The sequence below is a fragment of the Prionailurus viverrinus genome, chromosome B4 (assembly GCF_022837055.1).
Source record: "Prionailurus viverrinus isolate Anna chromosome B4, UM_Priviv_1.0, whole genome shotgun sequence".
NCBI classification, from domain to species: domain Eukaryota; kingdom Metazoa; phylum Chordata; class Mammalia; order Carnivora; family Felidae; genus Prionailurus; species Prionailurus viverrinus.
This window is the reverse complement of record NC_062567.1, coordinates 112,292,358-112,316,778: the sequence shown is the minus strand read 5'-3', so window position 1 is coordinate 112,316,778 and position 24,421 is coordinate 112,292,358. Positions and strand designations below refer to the sequence as shown.

At 36.6% G+C, this 24,421-nt stretch overlaps 2 protein-coding genes across 4 annotated transcripts in view; one reads left to right on the top strand and one right to left on the bottom strand.

The window, feature by feature from the left end:
* Positions 1-24,421, bottom strand: part of MRPL42 (mitochondrial ribosomal protein L42) — a 33,633-nt gene that overhangs the window by 567 nt on the left and 8,645 nt on the right. For 2 of the 3 annotated variants that reach the window (XM_047867460.1, XM_047867461.1), the window contains exons 4-5: positions 22,772-22,856; positions 16,176-16,339 (exon numbers count right to left, since the gene is read on the bottom strand). In XM_047867460.1, coding sequence (XP_047723416.1) covers positions 16,176-16,339; positions 22,772-22,856 — 249 coding nt within the window. Of the gene's footprint in view, positions 1-2,413; positions 3,428-16,175; positions 16,340-22,771; positions 22,857-24,421 lie in introns of those variants that run through there. The other variant, XM_047867462.1, reaches the window with a different exon arrangement.
* LOC125170748 (peptidyl-prolyl cis-trans isomerase A-like) lies at positions 3,192-3,689 on the top strand. The gene has a single exon (XM_047867463.1). The coding sequence runs from the start codon at positions 3,198-3,200 to the stop codon at positions 3,687-3,689; it is 492 nt and encodes a 163-aa protein (XP_047723419.1). The 5' UTR covers positions 3,192-3,197.

The window sequence follows — 24,421 nt, the reverse complement described above, 5'->3', positions numbered from 1 at the left end:
ATTAAAGTTTTATTCAAAAGGGAATGTCTTCCCCTACATGGAGCCCTCTTAAGCTACAAAATTATATTTTAATATACAATAGGATACAATCAGTAATATGTTTACAGAAAAATATACAAGGTCACAAAAAAATGAAAGAAATGCAAATTCAAAGTGAGGAAACTTTTACTTGTTTTTGCAATCACAAATATTTTAAAAAATCATAATTCCCAACCCAAGCACAGGTGTGATGAAATAAGCACCACCAGACATGATTGGTTAAAGTATTAATTGGTAAAATACTCAGGAAAAGCAGTGCGGCAATATATATATCAAAAAACTTTTTAAAATAGTCTTTACTTTTAATCTAGTAATTCCTCTTCTGGAAATCTATTCTAAAACACATAGAAAAAAAGTTAAAATATTAACTATTTTAATACTAAAATATATTAAATATTTAAATATTAAATATTAATCAGGGAGGGGGAGATACAGGATGCACATTTACATATACAGTAGGATTAAGACCATATAAAAATAGGCAAACAAAACTTATTAAAAGAGAAATATGAAATGCATTGTTACCAGTGATTGAGTCATTTTACCATGAAGAATTTTTCTTTTTGCTTCTTTGCATTTCCTTATTTTCTTTCCTAAGAGAATTTCTGCATAGAGTACATGTGTTTATGGTGATGAGTTCTCTTCAAAAATTCCCTTTAGGCCAGATTTTGGCAAGCTGGCCTGAGTTATTTACTTTTTTGCTAATGTGGAAACCCAAAGTAAGGATTTCTATACCATAAATAGTAAGCCATGTATCTTGTGCTCTTTAGCTGTGATTAAGATATCAAAAGCATTCTTTTTGCTTATCTTATGGCTTCATATGGGCAAGTTTCCTATACATTGTTTTTTTTATAATGATTTTTTGAAAACTGACAAAACACAGAAATTAAGTTGATAAAATGAAGTACATCTATCTACAATAACACAGAACATTAAGTTGTAGAATAATATACATATAGTGTAATATACATATATTTTCTACATGTACTTATACTGGCACAGAAAAAAACACCATTTTCTTAAGCTCTCCAGTCATATGCCAGATAATCAAGGTTTTACTAGTGCCACCCTGAAAGGTGGGGTCTCTCAAAGCAACTAGTCACCAGAATAGGGGTTTGGGAAGTCACAATTTCTTAGGATGCATGAATTTCAATTTCTGCTACAATCACTAGCCAGAAGCAAGCACCTTGATTATAGGGTGCCCTTATAACTTACCATTCAGACCTGGACCCTTGAGAGAATTAAAAACTCACCCTATTAATAATTAACAAAACAATGAAACCAAGACTCCTCCTGGATAACCAAGACATATTGTTACCCTTCTTCAACTACACAATGATTCAGTGACATCTGAAATACTTGTCCACAGTTCTTAATCGAGAGCAGAACTTTATCTCCTGGTTCACACCACAGTTAGATGTTCAAATCTGTTTCCTACTGATGGTAGTAACTAATTTTTGTGGGCTCCATGGAAAAATATTAAAATAGTTATTTAAATAAAGTAGTACTGCTATTCATACATTTATAGGATTGCCCTATATTCTGAGAAATTTCAAATTATTTTCCAAATCCTTACTTTCCCTCCAGCCTCCTTTCAATCCTTCCATCCTTCTTTCTTTCAACATAATTCGACATCTAGTAGTGCTGTTAGCTTACTATCTTCTTTTTTAAGAGGTATTATGAGAATGAGTATCATTTATTCATTCATTTATTTTTAAATATGTGGACATCTACTATGTGCCGGGCACTACTTCTAGGTGCTCAGAATTCTGTAGTACACAAAACAAGACAAAATCTCCACCCTCATAAAGCTGACATTCCAGTGCAGGAGACAGGAAAACAAGTAAGTTAGCCAGGGAAGGTTTCAGAAAGAAAAAACCCAGAGTGAGAAAGCTAGCTTTGCTGATACCAGCAAGAGAATTCTACAGAGACTGAACAGCAAGTATAAGGGCTTTGAAGGAAAGGCATGTCCAAGGAACAGCAAAAAGGCCACGTGGCTGGAACAGAGTGAAGGAAGAGAACAAAAGAAAATGAGAATGGAGATGTAATGGAGGATCAGATCACACACGTTCTTATACGTAATAGTTAAGGCCTTTAGCTTTTTTTCTGGGTAAGATGGGAAACTGTTGGAAGGTTTTCAACAGAAAAATTATAAGAACTAAGTGAAATTTTAACAGGGTTACTCTGGCAATGTGCTAACAACAGACAGTAGGGAAGCAAAGCAGAAGCAGGGAGACTAGTTAAGAAGTGACTTCAGGGGCGCCTGGGTGGCGCAGTCGGTTAAGCGTCCGACTTCAGCCAGGTCACGATCTCGCGGTCCGTGAGTTCAAGCCCCGCGTCAGGCTCTGGGCTGATGGCTCAGAGCCTGGAGCCTGTTTCCGATTCTGTGTCTCCCTCTCTCTCTGCCCCTCCCCCGTTCATGCTCTGTCTCTCTCTGTCCCAAAAATAAATAAATGTTGAAAAAAAAAAATTTAAAAAAGAAGTGACTTCAAAAAACCAGGCAAAGGGTGGTCACATGGAGCAGGATGGTGGCAGAAGGAATGGTGATAAATGGTCAAATGTGGACACATTTTGGGAGACAGAGCTAACAGGATTTGCTGAGAGACCATACGTTGGGTGTGAGGCAAAGAGAAGAATCAAGAATGGCACCAAGGTTTCTGGCCCAAGCAATGAGAAGAATGGAGCTAGCATTAACTGAGATAGAGAAGGCTGTAGGAGAAGCTGGTTTGTGGCGGACCATTAGAAGCTCAGTTAGAGACATATTAAGTTAGGGTTGCCTATTAGACATGTGGATATACAGTTGGAGCTGGATATATAGTTCTGGAGATCAAGGAACAGGGCTTGGCCAGAGATTAAACTGGGAGCTATCAGGGATGCCTAGGTCGCTCAGTCAGTTAAGGTCAGACTCTTGATTTCAACTCAGGTCATGAGTCTCAGGTCTGAGTTTGTGAGATTGAGCCCTTCATCGGGCTCTGCACTGACAGCATGGAGCCTGCTTAGGATTCTCTCTCTCCCTCTCTCTGCTCCTCCCCCACACAGGTGCTGGTGCTCTCTCTAGCTCTCTCTCAAAATAAATAAATAAAGTTAAAAAAAAAAAAAAAAAAAGAATTGGGGCTTTGCAGACGCCACCACCCTGGAGCCACCCATGCTGCCCAGCCATGGTCAACCCCACCATGTTCAACATCTCCATGGATGGTGAGCCCTTGGGCTCCATCTCCTTCAAGGTGTTTGCAGACAAAGTTCCAAAAATGGCAGAGAACTTCCATGCTCTAAGCATTGGGGAGAAAGGACGTGGTTATAAAGGTTCCTGCTTTCACAGGATTATTCTGGGATATATGTGCCAGGGTGGTGACTTCACATGCCATGATGGCACTGGCGGCAGGTCCATCTGTGGGAAGAAATTTGATGATGAGAGTTTCATCCTGAAGCACACAGGTCCTGGCATCTTGTCCACGGCAAATGCTGGACCCAACACAAACGGTTCCAAGTTTTTCACGTGCACTGCTAAGACTGAGTGGTTGGATGGCAAGCACATGGTGTCTGGCAAGTTGAAGGAGGGCATGAACATTGTGGAAGCCATGAGGCATTTTGGGTCCAGGAATGGCAAGACCAGCAAGAAGATCACCACTGCTGACTGTGGACAAATCTAAAAAATTTGACTTGTGTTTTACCTTAACTACTAGACCATTCCTTCTGTAGCTTGGGAAAGCACCCCTCCACCCCCATCTGTCAAAATCTCCTATAATCTTTGTGTTCTTGCAGCAGTTTCACAGGTTCCATGTTTTCCTTACTCCCCTCCAAGTCTAGCTGGATTGCAGAGTGAAGATTATGATAATGAAATAAAAGTTAAACAACAACAACAACAAAAAAGAGAGTTGGGAGCCATCAGCATACAGAAGATATTTAAAGCCATGAGACTGGATAAGATCACTATCTTGGAAAATGGGACAAAAAAGAAGAGAGAACCAAGGACTGATCTTTGGGCACTCCAAAATTTACTGATAAAAGATATGAAAAGGAATCAGTAGGAGAGATTAGGCTAGTATATGAACTTTAGATATATACATAAATAGTTTCAATGAAGCTATTAAGGTTGAATTATTGAGAAAAATAACAGATAACCCAAATACAACTATTAGGGACTCTGTAACACTGCTAAAATGATGTGTTTTGGAAAGAGTTATAACAGAAAGAATGTTCCAACACTTCTCATGTTTTTCATGCCAACTGAGGAAGACTGAAAGGGAAAACATCCTGTACACAAATGCTATACATAAGGGCACAGATGACATACTTGCTTCCTGAGTACTAGCAACCCTAAAGGCCAACAGGAGATACTGCAGGGGCTGCTGTGCAGGGCAAAGCCACTCAGAATCAGGTCCTCAACAACTATTTACGAAGGAAATATCTAATGCAAACTGCTGTTGAGAATACGGAAAAAAAATGGATTTGCATAATGGGTATCCTTCAAAGAACATGTTCAAAGCCCCATGACTTCAGGTGAATATGATGTAATAGCTAAGCTAGTTTAATCTGTTTTCATACCTGTAATATTATCAAACAGGAAGTAGCAGGAACCACATGGTTATCTATTAAAATCAACCTCGGCACAAATGAATATAAAATAGTCATTCAGGCAAAGGCAAAACATAAGGAACTAAAAGTTCGATTTAACTGCAAACCCAGTGTCCTGGGTTTCCTCATTATCTATCTCCCATACTAAAAATTTAAATAGTTCTGGCACCCAATCTCAGCATTAAGCTCAAACCTAGGAAGAATCTTTGAATTGCCTTCCCAAAGTAAGTAGGATCACCAGGATTAGGAAAAGGCAAAAAGCAATTCACAAATTTCGCAGTAACAATATTAACTTTAGATTTCCAGACTTGAGATAATCTAATCACCAATGTTTTTGGCCACTGGGCTATTTCGGCATCGATTGCATACAGTCACACTACCTACACTTCCAACCCACCCACTTTGGGGGAGGCCATTAATTAAATGTATGTAGGTTCAGGACTGAATGAAGTGAGGCAACACCCTGGGATCATAAAGCCACTGCTGACCTTGATTAAGAATTTGATAATAAGAAACAACTTACTCTACCTGTGACCCTATCAAATAAAATGAAAATTGAATAAATTCACATAACTTGATAGCTAAACTCTGGGAATAAAACTTCTAAGAATCACTGAGAAATTTACCAGTGGACCATCCCCAAAACTACCATAAATAAAGTACCATTCAAAGAAAAACTGAACACCTTCAAGAAGCTGTGGACATAATTAGTAAGATATATTTCATCAGACAGCAACTGAGTACCCACACACTGTATTAAGAATACTGTATTAGAGATCATGTGGAAAACTACAAAAGATGTATTCCTGATGAAGAGAAAATAGTCTAGAGCAGGAGATGTAGACAAAAAATTACCCACAAATACAAATATAACATTAACATATATCCAGCCATCTATGGTTATATATAGTTGTGCTAACAGGGAAACTATTAGCTCTGTGTGTGTGTGTGTGTGTGTGTGTGTGTGTGTGTATAACTATGTGCTATAGTCAAAATGACTATAATCAAATTAAATTTCATGGAAAAAGTAAGCTAAGTAAGAGCAAATGGTAGAAAAATGAAAGTACCCAAAATCAAAGGAAACAGCATTTAAGATGGCTTGACTGAAATGAAAAGTCAGATTGGACAAAAAAGTAAAATCCAAAAGTAAAATTCTACTTCTAAGAAACCCACTTGAAATATAAAGGCACAGATAGGTTAAAAGTCAAAGAAAAGAGGGGCACCTGGGTGGCTCAGTCAGTTAAGCATCCAACTCTTGGTTTTGGCTCAGGTCATAATCTCATGGTTCATAAGCTGGAGCCTCACATTGGACTCTGCCGACAGTGCAAAGCCTGCTTGAGATTCTCTCTCTCCCTCTCTCTCTGTCTCTCCTGCTCGCTCTCTCTCTCTCTCTCTCTCTCTCTCAAAATAAATAAATAAACTTAAAAGTAAAGGAACAGAAACAGATCATGTAAATGATAATCAAAATAAGTCTGGATAGGCTATATTAATACTAGACAAATTATCCTTCAGAATAAGAAATATTACCAGCAATAAATAAGAAGACTTCAGGGGTGCCTGGTTGGCTCAGTCAGTTAAGTGTCCGACTCTTGCTTTCAGCTCAGGTCATGATCTCACTGTTCATGGGTTCAAGCCCCACATAAGACTCGGCGCTGATAGTACGGAGCCTGCTTGGGATTCTCTGTCTCCCTCTCTCTCTGCCCCTCCTCTGCTCTCCCTCTTTCTCTCAAAAATAAGTAAACATTAAAAAAAAAAAAAAAGACTTCATAAAGATAAAGGTATCAATTCATCAAGAACCTATAATAACAAATGTATATACAATTAATAACACAATTTCAAAATATATGAAGACAAATAGAATCGGGAGAAGAAATAGAAGAATCCACAAATATAGCTGTAGATTTCCATATCATTCTAATAATAACTGATTAAATAGAAAATTAGTAAGGGTATAGAAAACTTGAACCACACTCCCAGCCAAGTAGACCTAACTGATATTTTTAGAATACTATCAGCGGCAATGGCAGAATATACACCTACTTTTCAAATGTATGTGAAACATTCACCAAGACAGACTATAATCTGGGCCATAAAACAAATCTTAATCAATTTAGAGACTGAAATCATATAAAGTATGTTTTGTGATCACAACAGAATTAAACTAGAAACCACTAACAGAAAAGTAACCCATGGTTCAAAGAAGAAATCATAAGAGAAATTAGAAAACATTTTGAACTAAATGAAAGTGAAAACATATCAAAATTTGTGGGATGCAGCTAACGCAGTGCTTAACAGGAAATTTATAGCATTAAAAGATTAAATTAAAAAAGAAGACAGGTGGGGTGCCTGGGTGGCTCAGTTGGTTCAGCGTCCAACTTCAGCTCAGGTCATGATCTCACGGGTCTGTGAGTTCGAGCCCCGCGTCAGGATCTGTGCTGACAGCTCAGAGCCTGGAGCTTGCTTCGGATTCTGTGTCTCCCTGTCTCTCTGCCCCTCCCCCGTTCATGCTCTGTCTCTCTCTGTCTCAAAAATAAATAAACATTAAAAAAAATTTATAAAAAAGAAGACAGGTTTCTAAACAACAAGCCTTTAGAAACTAGAAACTAATTACATCCTTTAGAAACTAGAAACTAATTACATCCAGGGTAAGCAGAAGGAAGGAAATAACAAGGGTCAAAAATAGAAAACAGAAAGACAACAGAATCAATTAAACCAAAAGCTGATTCTCAAAAACCTCAACAAAATAACAATACCAGGAATGAGAGAAGTGGCATCACCACACACTAGTGTAGCAGTGTGTATAACAAAGGAATATTACAAACTATGTGCAAATAAATTCAATAATTTAGGTGAAATGGGCAAATCCCTTGAAAGATACAAACTACCAAAGCTTACTCAAAAAGAGAGAAATTAAACAGCCCTATCTACCAAGCACAGAAATTGAATGCAGTGAGAAATCTTTTCACAAAGAAAATCCCATATCTAGATGATTTCACTAGTAAATTCTAACATTAAGAAATAATACCTATTCTGGGAATGCAAGCTGGTACAGCCACTCTGGAAAACAGCATGGAGGTTCCTCAAAAACTAAAAATAGACTACCCTATGACCCAGCAATTGCACTACTTGGCATTTATCCATGGGATATAGGTGTGCTGTTTTGAAGGGACACATACACCCCAATGTTTATAGCAGCACTATCAATAGCCAAAGCATGGAAAGAGCCCAAATTTCCATTGATGGATGAATGGATAAAGAAGATGTGGTGTATGTACACACACACACACACACACACACACACACACACACACACAAAATGGACTATTACTCAGCAATCAAAAAGAATGAAATCTTGCCATCTGCAACTATGTGGATGGCACTGGAGGGTATTATGCTAAGTGAAATTAGACAAAAATCATATGACTTCACTCATATGAGGACTTTAAGAGACAAAATAGATGAACCTAAGGGAAGGGAAACAAACATATAAAAACAGGGAGGGGGACAAAACAGAAGACTCATAAATATGGAGAACAAACTGAGGGTTACTGGAGGGGATGTGGGAGGGGGGGATGGGCTAAATGGGTAAGGGGCATCAAGGAATCTACTCCTGAAATCATTGTTGCGCTATATGCTAATTTGGATGTAAATTTTAAAAAATAAAAAATAAAACAAGTTAAAAAAAAAAGAAAAGAAATAATACCTATTCTAAGGTATTCTTCCCAAAAACTGAAGAGGAGGGAATACTACCAAACCCACTCTGTTGCAGGCATTACTCTGAAACCAAAACCAGACAAAGATATTATAAATCTATAGGCCAGTATCCCTAATAAACAAAGATGTAAAAAATCCACAACAAAATTTTAGCAAATCAAATCCAAACAATACATTAAAAAAAAATAATATATCATGGGGCGCCTAAGTGGCTCAGTCGATTAAGCGTCCAACTTCGGCTCAGGTCATGATCTCACCATTTGTGAGTTCGAGCCCAGCATTGAGCTCTGTGCTGACAGCGCAGAGCCTGAGCCCGCTTTGAGTTCTGTGTCTCCCTCTCTCTCTCTGCCTTTCCCCTGCTCATGCTCTATGTCTGTCTGTCTTTCTCTCAAAAATAAATAAACAATAAATAGATACATAGATAAAGTAACCATAACCAAGTGAAGTTTAGCCCAGGAATGAAAGATTGGTACAACATTTAAAGTCATTCAGGGGCGCCTGGGTGGCGCAGTCGGTTAAGCGTCCGACTTCAGCCAGGTCACGATCTCGCGGTCCGGGAGTTCGAGCCCCGCGTCAGGCTCTGGGCTGATGGCTCAGAGCCTGGAGCTTGTTTCCGATTCTGTGTCTCCCTCTCTCTCTGCCCCTCCCCCGTTCATGCTCTGTCTCTCTCTGTCCCAAAAATAAATAAATGTTGAAAAAAAAATAAAAAAAAATAATAAAGTCATTCAATATATTATATGACTAAAAAAGAAAAACCAAATGATCATCTTAGTAAGTACAGAAAACAACATCTAACAAAATTCAACACCCATTAGCGATAGAATTAGCGATAGAATCTCTCCATACGAGGAAAAGAAGGATTTTTCTCAACCCGATAAAGGGCATCTATAAAGACCCATACTGAACATCACACTTAATGTTTAAAGGCTCAGTGTTTTCCTTCGCTAAAACTGGAAAAAGGCAATGATGTCCATTCTCAACACTTCTATTGCAACATTGTATATAAGATCCTAAGCAGCACACTAAGGCAAGAAAAAGAAATAAAAAGCATAAAGATTGTAAAAGGAAAAGTAAAATTGTCTTTATTCAATGATACATGATCATCTAAATAGAAACTCCTAAGGAATATATTTTAAAAGCTACTAGAACTTCTCAAGATCACAAAAGACAACATCAGTAAACAAAAATCAACCACATTTCTACAACAAATAAAACTGTATTACAAACAAAAAACCTTGGAAATTGAAATTAAAAACCCAATACTATTTATAATGGCATTAAAACTATGAAATATCTGAAATAAATTTAACAAAAATGTAGAATATTCGTACACTGCAAATTATATAAAACACTATTAAGTGAAAAAATTTTAAAGACCTAAATAAATGGAGAAATACACTATTTTAACGGATAAAAAGATACGATACCATTATGACATCAATTCTCCTGAAATTGATCTAGAGACAGAATACAATCTCCTTCAAATCCCAGCAGGCTTTTTATCAAAACTGATAAGCTGATTCTAAAATTTATATGGAAATCTAAGAGACCTAAGATTGTTGAGACAACTTTGAAAAAAAGAACAAAATTAGAGGACTTTACCTGATTTCAAGACTTCCTTAAAGCTATTTAGCCAAAACAGAGTGGTATTGGAAAGACAAACAACAAACCAAAATATGAGAGGCCAAGACCCACATACATTGTCAACTGAGTTTCAACAAAGTTGCTAGGGCAATTCAGTGGTGAAAAACAGTATATTTAACTAATGGTATTGGAGCAACACACACACACACACACACACACACACACACACACACACGCGTGCGCCAAAAATATGAACCTCAAGTTATACCTTACACCATATATAAAAATTAACTGTAAATGGATAATACATCTAAATATTAGAACTAATTATAAAACTTCTAGAAGAAAACACAGGAGAAAGTATTAGTGATCTTGGGTCAAGCAAAGATTTTTTAAGTAGTATGTAAAAAGCCTGAATTAAATGGAAAAATTTGTAAACTGGATTTCATCACAATTTTAAAAACTTGATCTTCAAAAAACACTATTAAAGAAATAAAAAAGCAATCCACAGACAAAAATATTTGCAAGACATATATCTCACAAAGGACTTTTGATCCACAAGTTTTATACCATAGTAAGACAATTAATCTGCTTTTTAAAAATAGCCAAAAGCTGTTTACAGATATTTCACCAAAAACAAATAAACCCTCACCCCCCAAACAAAAAAAAAACCCTGCCAAATGTACATATGACCCATAAACACATGAAAAGATGCTAAAAATCATTAGCAGTTAGGGAAACATAAATTTAAAACACAGTGAAATGCTACTACTTATCCAACAGAATGATTAAAGTTAAAAAGACTAGTAATACCAAGTGTTGGGGAGGATGTGGAACACTAGAACTGTCAGTGGAGGGGCGCCTGGGTGGCGCAGTCGGTTAAGCGTCCGACTTCAGCCAGGTCACGATCTCGCGGTCCGTGAGTTCGAGCCCCGCGTCAGGCTCTGGGCTGATGGCTCGGAGCCTGGAGCCTGTTTCCGATTCTGTGTCTCCCTCTCTCTCTGCCCCTCCCCCGTTCATGCTCTGTCTCTCTCTGTCCCAAAAATAAATAAACGTTGAAAAAAAAAAAAATTAAAAAAAAAAAAAAAGAACTGTCAGTGGGAATGAAAGATGGTTCAGCTACTTTGACAGTGTCTTATGAATTTAAACATGTCCTTATCCTATGACCAACTAATCCTAACCCTAGGTATTTACCCAAGAGAAATGAAAATATGTCAATACAATGACTTGTACTTGAACATTTATGCAGCTTTATTCAAAGCAGCCCCAATGGAAAGAATCCAAAATGTCCATTAACTGGTGAATAGATAAAAAAATTGTGGTTTCTCCATACGAGAATGTTATTCAAAAATAAAAAGGGATAAACTATTGGTAACATAACAACAAAGATGAATCTCACAAGCATTATAATGAGTGAAAAAAGCCAGACTTTACAAAAGGCTCCAGACTGTATAATTCCATTTACATGAAATTCTAGAAAGGGCAAACATGAAATTCTACAAATTCAGGAAATTTTTAAAAATGATAGGAAGGAGATCAGTGACTGCCAGGGTGGAGATTAAAGGGAAGACACTGACTGCAAAAGAGCATGAGAACTTTTTGGGGGTGATGTAACAGTCTTTATTATGCTCATGGTAGTAATCATACAACTGTACATAAATTTGTCAAAACTCATCACAGTGTATACTTAAAACCAGTGAATTTTTCTGTACGTAAATTATACCTCAAAAGAGTTTATCTAAGATAAAATGCTTTAAAAAGAGTTAAGAGGAAAACTATGAGTAGGAGACAATATTAATAATTGTCATTACCATATTATCACTAAGCATATATTATATGCCAGGTGTTTAACTTATATGATATTTTATCTCAAAACCACCATGCAGTATGTACCCAAAGAATATAAAAAACACTAACTTGCAAAGATATATGTACCCCTATGTTTACTGTAACATTACTTACATATCCAAGTTATAGAAGCAACCCAAATATCTATGTATATACAGACGAGTAGATAAAGATGTAGTATATACATAGAGGGGAGGTAGAGTGAGGGGCAGGAGGGGGATGGGGGAACAGATGAAATAAAGGGGATTAAAAGTGTATTTATCATGATGAGCACTGAGTAATGTACAGAATTGTTGAATCACTATATTGTACACCTGAAACTAATATAACAATGCATTAATTATACTGGAATTAAATTAATTAACTTTTAAAAACCACCAGGCAAATTAGGCATTATTTCTATCTTCTTTAATAAATAACAAGATTAAATAAAGAGCTAGTAACTAGCAGAGGGAAGATGATTTGAGTAAGCCCAGACCCCTTTAAAACAAAGCCATACACTCAGAAAAGAGTTTTACTCTACTAGAGTTTAAAAAGCACAACATTGAGTATGAGATAGGTCTATTCATATAAGAAGGGTTTAACAGTGCTTACCTATGGGGCACAGGACATGAATAAGTATAAAGAAAATTTCTACCTTATACTTTAAAATAATGCATTGTTTAAAAATACTTTAAACAAACATTTTATATCTGTTAACACACACTTATTTAAAAAGATATTATATACCCCCAATTATTAAATTCATAATGTGTCCTAGTCTTTTGATTGCCATAACCTAAAAATTGTGAAATATTTAGTAAAATATCCTTCTATACATGCCTAATATTTAAAGAAGAGCTCAATGACATCTAGAAATCAACACTTGAAAAATGGCTTATGTTAATCCAAAATAAATATTTAGACAGCAAATAAATACTTGTTGGATGATTAGTGATCACACCTCAGCTTATTTAAAATTCTGAAAGATGATGCATCACACAAGGACAATGCCTACAAGTAAAAATTTTCTTTATACACATAAGCTAGTATCTGAAGTTTTTCTGCTAAACTATTAGGAGAGGGGCACCTGGGTGGCTCAATTGGTTAAGTGTCCAATGTCAGCTCAGGTCATGATCTCACAGCTTGTGGGTTCGAGCTCCATGTCGGGCTCTGTGCTGACAGCTTGGAGCCTGGAGCCTGCTTTGGATTCTGTGTCTTCCTCTCTCTCTGCCCCTCCCCTACTCATGCTCTGTCTCTCTCAAGAATAAACATTAAAAAAAAAAAAAAAGTAAACTATCAGGAGAGATATTGGGATAATCAACTGCATCTAATTGAAGTCTGCTTACAACTGCAGAACCTAGTAATCCTGATGGGACAAGACATACCAGGAGATTAAATTAATTAGCAGTCAAAAGCTAATTAGCAGTAATGATTAAAAAAGTAAATAAGATTAAATATAGGTGGGATACTAGACATAAAAGTATGAGGATAACATGCATGGTTTTAAGATTCTGTACTGGTCTTCTTACCTTCAATTTTGTCCCCTTCAAGTCCCCTTTACAAGATTTTCATTAACTACAGTAATTTGGTTTTAAACAAAAGATGCCAAAAGATTACAGCAGTATGGAACATACCGGGAGAAAACAAGTAGTGAAAGCCATTACAGAAGAATTTCAAGATAGGGCCTGAACTAAAATATCTGGATAATGAGACAAAATAAAAGATAAACATGAGCGACATTACGAATCATGGAAAGAAATCTTAGAATACAGTAACGACATACATATGGGGCTAAGAAATGGTTTGCTAATTTGTTTCCACATACCCTAAATTACAATTACAAAGACATGAAAAAACCCAGAGAGAATGTATAAACAAAGTAGGTACTAAATAAGAAAAGAAAAACCAAAGAAGAGGATAAAAAAACAGAAGTAGGTTGGGATGCCTGGGTGGCTCAGTTGGTTAAGTGTCTAACTCTTGATTTTAGCTCCGGTCATGATATCACTGTTGTAGGATGGAGTCCCACATGGGCTTGGGATTCTCTTTCCCCCCTCCCTCGTGCCGTCTCTCTCTCTCAAAATAAATAAACTTTAATTTTTTTTAATGTTTATTTATTTTTGAGAGAGAGAAAGAGACAGAGCATGAGCCAGAGAGGGGCAAAGAGAGAAGGAGACAGAATCCAAAGCAGGCTCCAGGCTCTGAGCTGTCAGCATACAGCCCAATGCAGGGCTCGAACTCACAAACCGTGAGACCATGACCTGGGCTGAAGTCAGATGCTTAACTGACTGAGCCACCCAGGCACCCCAAAACTTCAACAAGAAAGAAAGAAAGAAAGAAAGAAAGAAAGAAAGAAAGAACAGAAGCAGGAATTGAAAGACAGCTTGGTGGCCAAAATATTGCAAATTTCTTCTTGAGAAACTGATACAGAAAGATCACTTTTATTATAGAATGATTATTAAAAGAGGAGCTTTTTTAAGACAGAAAAAGAAGAGCTGTGTTTTTGTTATAATGCATTTAAAACTTTGGACAAGATACTTAGTTTGAAATTTCTAAGGACAAATACTGGGAATAAGATCAAGGAAATAAAAGAATGTATAATGGAGCAAGTTGCATGTCATCTGTATAATGAATATAATTAAAGCTCTTGCAATGATTTTCAGCAAGACATGGAGTATGAGACAAAGCCTCAAGGAATCTCTATTTTAACTAAGAAAAAGGGAGGATCTTCTAAAGAGAAACTGAAAAAGTAAACCAAGCCCCAGATCCATACATTCATTTGCTTTCAGACTTGCTCCCTACCAAATGGATCCACTGACCCTTCAGACTCAGTATGACCAACAATGGGTTCATCTTCCTCACTGTCAAACCTGTTTCCCCATGTGTATGAATGGCACCACGATCCACCCAAACACCTCTGTCTGTAACTTGAGAGGCCACCTGTCTCTTCCCATGCCTAATCAGTGACCTAGAGCTGCTAATTAAAATTCTTTTATTTTCCTCCTTCCTCCTTTTATTTCCTCCTTTTATTATAGTTCTTTCTTTTATGTTCCCCCTTTCTATTCCCATTGCTGGTCCTTTCATTTAGGCCTTCAACAAATTTCACCTAGACTATTATAATAGTTTCCAAACAGGCCCCCCTGACTCCAAACTTTCCATAGATCACCTTATCCCAATACAGAACCCACTTAATGAATTTTTTTTTAATGCTTATTTATTTTTGAGAGACAGAGCACAAGGAGGGGAAGGGCAGAGAGAGAGGCAGACACAGAATCCAAAGCAGGCTCCAGGCTCCACGCTGGCAGCACACAGCCCGACACAGGGCTCTAACTCACAGACTGTGAGATCATGACCTGAGCTGAAGTTGAATGTTTCACTGACTGACACACAGGCGCCACACCCCGCCTTGATTTTTTAATGCATAAACCTTTCTTCTTAAAATATGGAAATGAAAATAAAACCTAAACTCCTCAGCACAATACAAAATCCTTCATAAGACCCTTCCTACATTCCCTCATATTCTGGGTCCCCTCCATGCTGAACTACTTGCAATTTCCCCAGCATACTCTATGACATCCTGTTCTCTCTGCCTACAGAACCTTTTCAGAATTCCTCATGGCTAACTCCTAACCACTCTTCAAGGCTCAATCACTTGATTTTGTTTACCCTCTCTCCTTGACTATAAATAACTTGCAAACAAGGATTGTGTTTGTGATCTCCCAGCACTTACTTAGTAGAGCAGGTAGATGAATGTATATTCATTAATTCCATAAGCATGTCCTGTCATAAAATGTGCTTAGTTACTGGGTGATGGGTGACTGGTGACAGTAAGAACAAAATTTGCTCAAACATAAACGATTAAAAACAATCACCTCTCAGTTTTGATAGGGAGTAAGATAGATATAAAAGAAAGAAGAATCAAAAGAAAAAAAAACTAAAGCCAGAGTCAATTAGGAGGTTAAAAAAAAATCTATGTAATAAAATATGAGTACTAGCAAACAGAGGGACAACTAGTTTCTAAAGGAACTGAGAACCATATACACTGCCCAATCATTTGCTGTACCCCAATTTTTTAAACGATAACTCGAAATCTGTTAAATAAATGGATAAAGGGCCAAGGACAAAATTAATTATTTGGCAGGAGGATGAATAAAAACGACACAGCAAATGACTGTATCACAGAACAGAAAAAGTTTCAAGAATTCTTACAAAATTCACTGAAAGTTTGGTTAAATTCCCCCACTCAAATAAAAGAAAAAAGAAGTATTTCATTTTAGCTACACTATATGTACATCTAAAACTACAATTTACTAGGTGATCATACTGGGTGTTAATTTCACCACACAGAATATAACCTCAGAAGTTTGTTAATGCAAGAAAAGTTATGTATTCTTTTAGTTGTCGAGTGGGAGTTAAGAAGAGAAAATAGAACTCACTGTCCACGAGGATACCAACGGTGCTTAGTAGTAAAGAACATTTTGCTAAGTTGTTCTATCATAGGTCCTTGCTCCAAGGGTTCATTTTTTTCTTCTAATCTGGTTTTCAGCACTTGATCATGTGTTTCTTCATTATTACACACAGGATCTGGCCGTGGGATAGGCTACAAAATAATAAGTAACGAAGAACATCAAAAGGTAGGAATGTTAGCCAGCAGTAGATTGAGTTCACAATACAACAATACCCATATTCAGGAATCTATTACAGTACCTCAAGGTAGGTAAGTTTTCAGAACAGAATTTTGCTTTAGTTGCATTATCCACTAAAGAATCAGAAATACTTTTCCTCTCCTATCAAGTTTTGGGTTTCTTTTCCAATAATAAATTTCTTTATTTAATGTTATTTTCCCCCAGTAATAAAGTACTTATTATTTTAATTTCTATTCCTAAAACTATAAATTGTACCCATTATTTTTTAACTTAAAAGTTTACAGTCTCGGGCACCTGGGTGGCTTAGTCGGTTAAGCATCTGGCTTCAGCTCAGGTCATGATGTCACTGTATGTAAGTTTGAGCCCCACGTTGAGATCTGTGCTGACACCTCAGAGCCTGCTTCAGTTTCTATGTGTCTCTCACTCTGCCCCTCCCCTACTCATGCTCTGTCTCTCTCAAATATAAACATTAAAAAAAAAGTTTATAGTCTCTAACCTTGCTTATCATTAAAGTGAAATACAATGAAAAACATTTTAAAAAATTTTTTAATGTTCATTTATTTTTGATAGAGATAGAGAGACAGAGTGCGAGCAGGGGAGGGTCAGAGAGAGAGGGAGACACAGAATCTGAAGCAGGCTCCGGGCTCTGAGCTATCAGCAGAGCCTGACACAGGGCTCAAACTCATAAACTGCGAGATCATGACCTGAGCTGAAGTTGTACACTTAACTGACTGAGCCACCCAGGTGCCCCACGGTAAAAAACATTTCATTGAAGTGGTATTTCTTATATCCAAAGGAAATTTTAAAAATTTTAATGTTTTCATTTACGTGACTGAAATGTCATCAAATGATGCTTTATGGTAACTTGAGAAATTTTTTGCCCAAAGACATCAATTACTAAAATCTCATCTCCTCTACAACACATTATGAGTGATATGACATATTCCCATCAGTAACACTAGCTCATTAAAGCCTTAAAGAATCACTGTCTTGGGGGCACCTGGATGACTCAGTCAGTTAAGTGTCCAACTCTTGACTTCAGCTCACATCATGATCTCGCGGTTGTGAGATTGAGCCCTGAATCGCATCAGGCTCTGTGCTAGGTGTGCAGCCTGCTTGGGATTCTCTGTCCCTCTCCCTCTGCGCTCCCCAACCTGTAAGTGTACTCTCTCTCTCTCAAAAAAAAAAAAAAAAAAGTCACTGTTTTGGAAAGTGAAGTCATGTATATTTTAAATATTAAATGACACTGTATGTAACAGAGGGTGGGAACATTGCCTTGCTTTACAGATACCATATATATTACAATACAATGAAAATCTGAATTCACAACCAGAAAGGAAACAATTCAAACGTAAGAGCCCTCACATTCATACACTATTAACGTCAACTACAACATTCTACCATTGTATTAAATGTTACAGCATATACTTATATTTATTTGGTATATGCACATGACAAAATAAGACTTCTTAAAAAGCAGTATGTACGGGCATGAAGGTGACACAATTGACTTAGTACTACAGAAATGCAAAGTAACAAAGATATTAGTGAGAAGTAGAATAGGAGCCAAAGTCAGAACTTTGTCAGAGTGCAGAATATATTCTACAAGGTATAACAAATATTATGAGTAAAGGAAAGTAGGTAAGAACATACAATACGGATAAGCTTTAAAAATGGATCTTGAGAGGGGCGCCTGGGTGGCGCAGTCGGTTAAGCGTCCCACTTCAGCCAGGTCATGATCTCGCGGCCCGTGAGTTCGAGCCCCGTGTCAGGCTCTGGGCTGATGGCTCAGAGCCTGGAGCCTGTTTCCGATTCTGTGTGTCCCTCTCTCTCTGCCCCTCCCCCGTTCATGCTCTGTCTCTCTCTGTCCCAAAAATAAATAAAAAACGTTGAAAAAAAAATTAAAAAAAAAAAATGGATCTTGAGAAACCAGATTATGAAAGGTCTTCAAATTAGATTTACCAGTAACAATTTGAGGTAAGCAGAAATAAGGAACCACTTACATAGTGTAGGAGAAAATAAGGAAGTAGAATAATAAAAGAAGTTAAGGACTTAAGCTTTGGTCTCTAATTCTGCCATTTACTAGCTCCTGACCTTAAACAAGTTACTTAAGGTCTTAATTTCTATTTATGTAAAACCAGAGAAATAATACCTACCCAATAAGGGCTTAATGAGGATTAAATGAAATAATCATATATAGTATGCTTAGCTGTCCCTCGTCCTCTTTTTTTTTTTTTTTTTAATGTTTATTTATTTTTGAGAGTGAAAGAGAGAGAGCACACACATGAGCAGGGGAGGGGCAGAGAGAGAGGGGGACAGTGGATCCCAAGTGGGCTCTACACTAACAGCAGAGAGCCCAAGGCAGGGCTCAAACTCATGAACCATGAGATCATGACCTGAGCCGAAGTCAGACGCTCAACCAACTGAGCCACCCAGACGGCCCTGTCCCTTGTACTCTTAAGAGTTCAATAACGGTAGGTAGCTACTAAGATTTAAGGCCTCAAACAGAAAAATTTTAATTTATAATTTAAAGAAAAAGCTCTCCTTAGACATTTAAAGTAATTTTAAAAGATCATCACCTGTATGTAAAGTAAAATATTAGTATCTTTGCAAGCTACTATCAGACCCTCAGGGATCTAGCAAACACAGGATTAGAGCCTATAATAATTTTCTCTCTTTTAGGTTACTATACTTGATGCTAAAGATTAAATGTTTTTAGTATTATCAAAAGTTAAGTTGTTTTCAAGTGTTAATGAATGTTCACGGTCTTTCTTCCTATTCCCAAGCAGGCTCAATTCTAACATATCACAAATTCTCTCTGCTTTGTATGATTAAAAACACTTCTTTACCAGGCACATAGATAAAAGACATTGGAATTAATGGATTCTTCGAGTCTATACCAAGAGCCTCTGGCTGACTCAGAATTGATTTTTAGGTAGTATCTGATCTCCTTAACCAAAGAAAGGATATGTGAATGTTTCAGTAAAAAAGAAAAACTAAAATAAAACTGAATGTCAACTTTGAAAACTATTCAGAACTATCATCCTGAATTTCCCTTGTTTCTCTTAAGGATTTTCAAAATTTGACTTTTGAAATTTGCCACTAAATCAGCCACTAAAAAGAACCGTCTAGTACTTACATTTTACTTTATTTTTCCAAGTCTTTATTTTTTTTACCGTTGGAATTATATCTTTATTTTCCTAAACTTTAGAAATTTAGAAATCAATCCTAAATTCTAGAAAAACATTTTTAGAATATTAGTACTTTTAATAAAGTATATACTCAGCAAAAGAAGAAAAAAGGATCTTTTTACTTAGATCTATGGAAAACAATCAACATGTTTTGGATTCAAATAAATTACCAGAACACCAAAGATGCAAATCAACTTAACTTTCTTAAAGCCAGTCTCAGGAGGCATATCTACACATGACTAGGATCTTTGCATGCAGTATGCTTTCCAGGACCTAAAGAACCAAAGGGCCTGCTGGAGTTGCAGCCCTACCTCCTTGAGAAAAGAAAAAAAATCAATACTAAAATTGAAGTCATGTTTGAAGATATTTATTTACTATCATGTAGTACCTGCATAAGATTTGTAAATCTAGATTCAAAAAGAACACACTGTATTCTAACAGTAACACGTTTTCAAGAATGTTTCTTACTCTGCAGCCCAATCTATAATTTATCACTTGAGAAACAAAAAAATTCCATGTTTCCCTATATGAATGTCTCTTAGCCTTAAAACAAGAAACCCATAAGCATGAAGAGGGAGAAACAAATGTATTCATTTAATCAACAAATATTATACACCTACCAAATATGAGTGCTATTCCAGATGCTAAGGGTATAGCAGAGAACAAAACACACAGAGCCCTATCCTCATGGAGCTTACATTTTGGTGGTGGGAGACAAACAAGAAAATATCTATTGTGCCAAAAATGATAAAAGCTATTGAGAAAAGACAATAGGAGTCCAGGGACAGGGGTACTACTTTAAATGCAAAAGTTACTCACTAGTTAACAAATAAGGAAAGGGAATACACTATGAGGTTTCTGGCGGGGAAGCATTCCAGGTAGAGGAAGCAGGAACTACAATGGCCCAGAGGTAGGAGCCTAATATACTTGAGTAACAGCAGGGGAGCAGTGTGGTTAGCAGTGAAGTGATTACATGTAAACTGACAGGAGTGATCTTCTAGATGAGAGAGGAATATTGAGGATGCAGGAGGGGAAACAACTGCTACCACACAGAGACTGCAACAGAAAAAAAGGAGCCGGGGAGCTGGACATGTATGCCAGGCGTGAATGCAAGGATGGACCACAGAATCTACACCAGGTAAGAGAAGTGAGGATGTGTGAGGTGTGTGGCAGCTGTGATAAAGGGGTTCAATCAACGGATGTAGGTCTCAATGAGGGGATGAAGAATTCTTGGAGCTGGGAGCTGGGGGAATTCTTGAAATCTAAATTGGCAAGAAGGAGGAGGAGGCATTTGTGATTAGAACATCTCTAGAGTGCAGCCATGGGAGTGGGGCTGATGATGTTGGGAAAAAGACAAGACAGAGGCCAGGATATTAGATTATCTATATAGATACTGAAATAACAAAGAATTAGAACAGAAACAGTATTGGAGGGTGTGACAGTATATCTAAAATCTTCAAGGAAGAGCGAAGGGATGGGGGGAGGAGAAGTGAACTGAAAGACAGGAGATAACAGCAACAAAAAAAGGGAGTAGATGCTACAGTTTAATGACACAAACTACAAAGCTAGAAATTGTTAGAAAGGAGGGAAAATGGTCTGGATATGACAATAAGGAGCTACAGGGACTTCTACTTCCCCTGGAGGTCCAGTAGTAAAAGGGAATAGGGAAGAAAACATCAATCACTGAAAAAAAAAAAAGAAAAAAAAAAAAAAACTGTTGGCAAAGCAATGACCCCAGGTACAGCCAGGTCTCTGGTAGAGCCAGAGGTGAAGGCAAAATTCTGGATGAAGTTAACATCATGAGAGATTTTAATGATGATGGTAAGTTCTAAAAGTACAGTGCAAAGTTTTGAGAGTTAGGAAAGAAAGGAAAAGTGTCAGATTCAGGGATGTAAAAAGCCATATATGGATGAGAGTCTGAGGTTGAGAAATGACTTTGCAGTCATGGTCTTGGTAGAACTGCTAAAACAGAGATAAAGCACATAACCAGAAATATAATTCAAAATAATAATGAGAGAGGGCACAAAATAGCATGTGCTGGAGCGTTTACAAGATAAAAGTCAGTGACTTACACCTATCTTCTACACATTGTCCCAAGAAATGAAACAAAAGAGGTACTGGATTATCGCCTATGATATCTGGCTAGAATACAAAGCAGTATAAAGCAGGCAGACAAAATGGTGAGGTTAAAAAGGGAATAAAAACTAGCAAAATAACAATCTATTTTGTCAAATCAACCAGTATTCTAGCCCTAATGATGATTTTTAAAAACAGGCACAACTAGATGCATCACATCATGATTTGAATTATCTAGTTATTTTCTCCTCAAAAAGTACACCAAACATTATCAAATATGGTAAAAGAAGGCTTAGAGACATAGGAGAAAGCATTTCAAATAAAGATAAATTAACAAAAAGACTTGGGTCAAGCTAAAATAAATTGTATTGAGGGGCGCCAGGGTGGCTCAGTCAGTTAAACGTCCGACTTTAGCTCAAGTCATGACCTTGCTGTTGGGAAGTTGGAGCCTCGCATCTGGCTCTGTGCTAACAGCTCAGAGCCTGGAACTTGCTCCAGATTCTGTCTCTCTCTTTCTCTGCCCCTCCCCTGCTCACGCTCGATCTCTCTCTCACAAAAAAATAAACATTAAAAACAATTTTTTTTAGTAAATTGTATTGAAAACAAAAAACCTCCTCTACCTAGTGTGTGGCTTTTGAAGAAATATGGAAAAAAAACTAGTCCTTGAAATACATGTCCATGTTGTCCCATTAGAAAAAGCTAACTGGAAAAAAAAAAAAAGGAAATTCACCAAACATTAAAAGGATTATCAGATCCTATTCAATATAAAAGGTATAAAACAGCATTCTAAAATATAGTGCTTCATGACTTACGACAATATAAAGCAGTATGGGACAATGTGTTTTGTCAATTTATACTATACAAAAATCTACCAGATTTTAGACCAGAAAATTGATGCCATGATTGCATTTAAATGGTTCACTTTGTGTACAGAAGAAAGCTTTTAAAGAAAGAAGATGGAAAAGAAATGAGAAAAATTGAAATGGTAAAATTAAAAAAACAAAAAGATCTACACCATATAAAGGAAATCAAACAGTTTTATTCTCTTTGGATACTGTAAGGAAGTGTGAATACTTCTAACAGCAAATTAAAAATTACAAGAGATTTTCTCATACATACTTTTGTATGTTCATATGGAATGTCCACAGAAGGGTGGTAGCATACTATTGTCCTGCCATCAGATGTCAAAGCAAGCTCTACTTTGCTAAAAAAAAAAAAAATGTTTTAGAAAGAGTTATACTGTATTCAAGGCAGAATGATTTTCTTAGAGATAAAAGTAATTAATCCTAAACCCCTGAAGAATGATGCTATGGCACCTGGTACCCAAATCATAGAGGGCAACTTGACCATCCCACGAAATATGTCAGCTTAACTACCACAACAAACCCTTAATGTGTTACCCACTATCGTATCTAAATTATTCTTCAGATTATTTATTTGTAGAATATCCAAATCTTTGGAAGAGATTTTCATGTTTACTCATCACTATTATTAGAACTTTTTCCCCTTATCTAAAAACTACCTTCAAAAAGCTATAAGAAGTACATTACTTGGTTGAATTATTAAAGATCAACAAAGTAAATAATCTTCCAGGCAAAGTATCACCTGAATTTCCAATCATAAAGTCTATAGCTGAGCACTTTTTCTAGATTAGCATTTCTCTAAGTGCCTTTGGTGGAAGAGTGCAACTGTAAGAAGCCTCCCATAAAGGGTTCTGAGGTCAAATAAATTTCATAATTACTGAATAGTATCACTTCCCTCCATTAATATTCCTAGAAAAACACATTTTGGGCAATACTCCTCCAAATATTTTTTCCAGGAGTGCTGTGGCTGGATCTCATTCAGGTACCAACTGACCACGCTGGTTTGTCAAAGACCACAGCAACTACTATTATACTTATATCCATATACATTCTAAAGAGAACAACTTTCAGCTTTCATTAATCTTATATGTTTTCTACACATCTATAAATTAGGACTTCAATACCAAGCAGATTTGAACCAGAGTGGCAATTAGACACTACAACGTCTTTTAGCTAACACAGCATAGGGTATCAAGTTGTTTCACCACGATTTTAAGATGGAATAACGTAACACAGCTATAACGAACATTGCATCTACCCAATGATTTTGGATGAAGAATGGAGTTTTACATAATACAAAACACCTGTAAGTCTGAATCTTTTCAGGTTCAGAAAGTATTACCTATTACCTACTCTAATCTCATCACTATCTTAGCACTTACTAAATATACACTTAAAACTAAAACTAGTGTCAAGAGGGCAGAAAATACATTTTTACCAAAATCTGCAATAAAAACATAGCTTAAGAAGATACGTTGCCGTTTCTGTATATCAGACTCTCCTACAGAGAAAAAAAGCCAACATCTTATTCACGTTATTCCTAGTTCTTAACATAGTGACAAGAATTAAATAAATACCAAATAAATTGTGACTGCATTAAATTATTTGTAACTTAGGATTATTCTTCATCAAACAAAAGATAAATAATTGCTTAAGCTAACAGCTATGAACCCCAAGAGAAAAAAACTATAAAAACTAATTAACTTTTCTATAAAGCTAAGGAAGGCTTTGGGATAAAAGACAGCATTTCTAACAACATGTCTTACAACAAATTAAGTATTCACTGAAACACAATGATAATGATTTCTATTTAAAATATTTATGAGCCCAGATACTGGGTAAATAAGACCACTGAAATAACTTTTAAATACAAAATTAAAGAAAGAATAATCAGAAAAGAAAGCAG

Excerpts from the sequence above, each read along its gene's own strand:
- LOC125170748 (XM_047867463.1), top strand. The coding sequence starts at position 3,198 with ATGGTCAACCCCACCATGTTCAACATCTCCATGGATGGTGAGCCCTTG.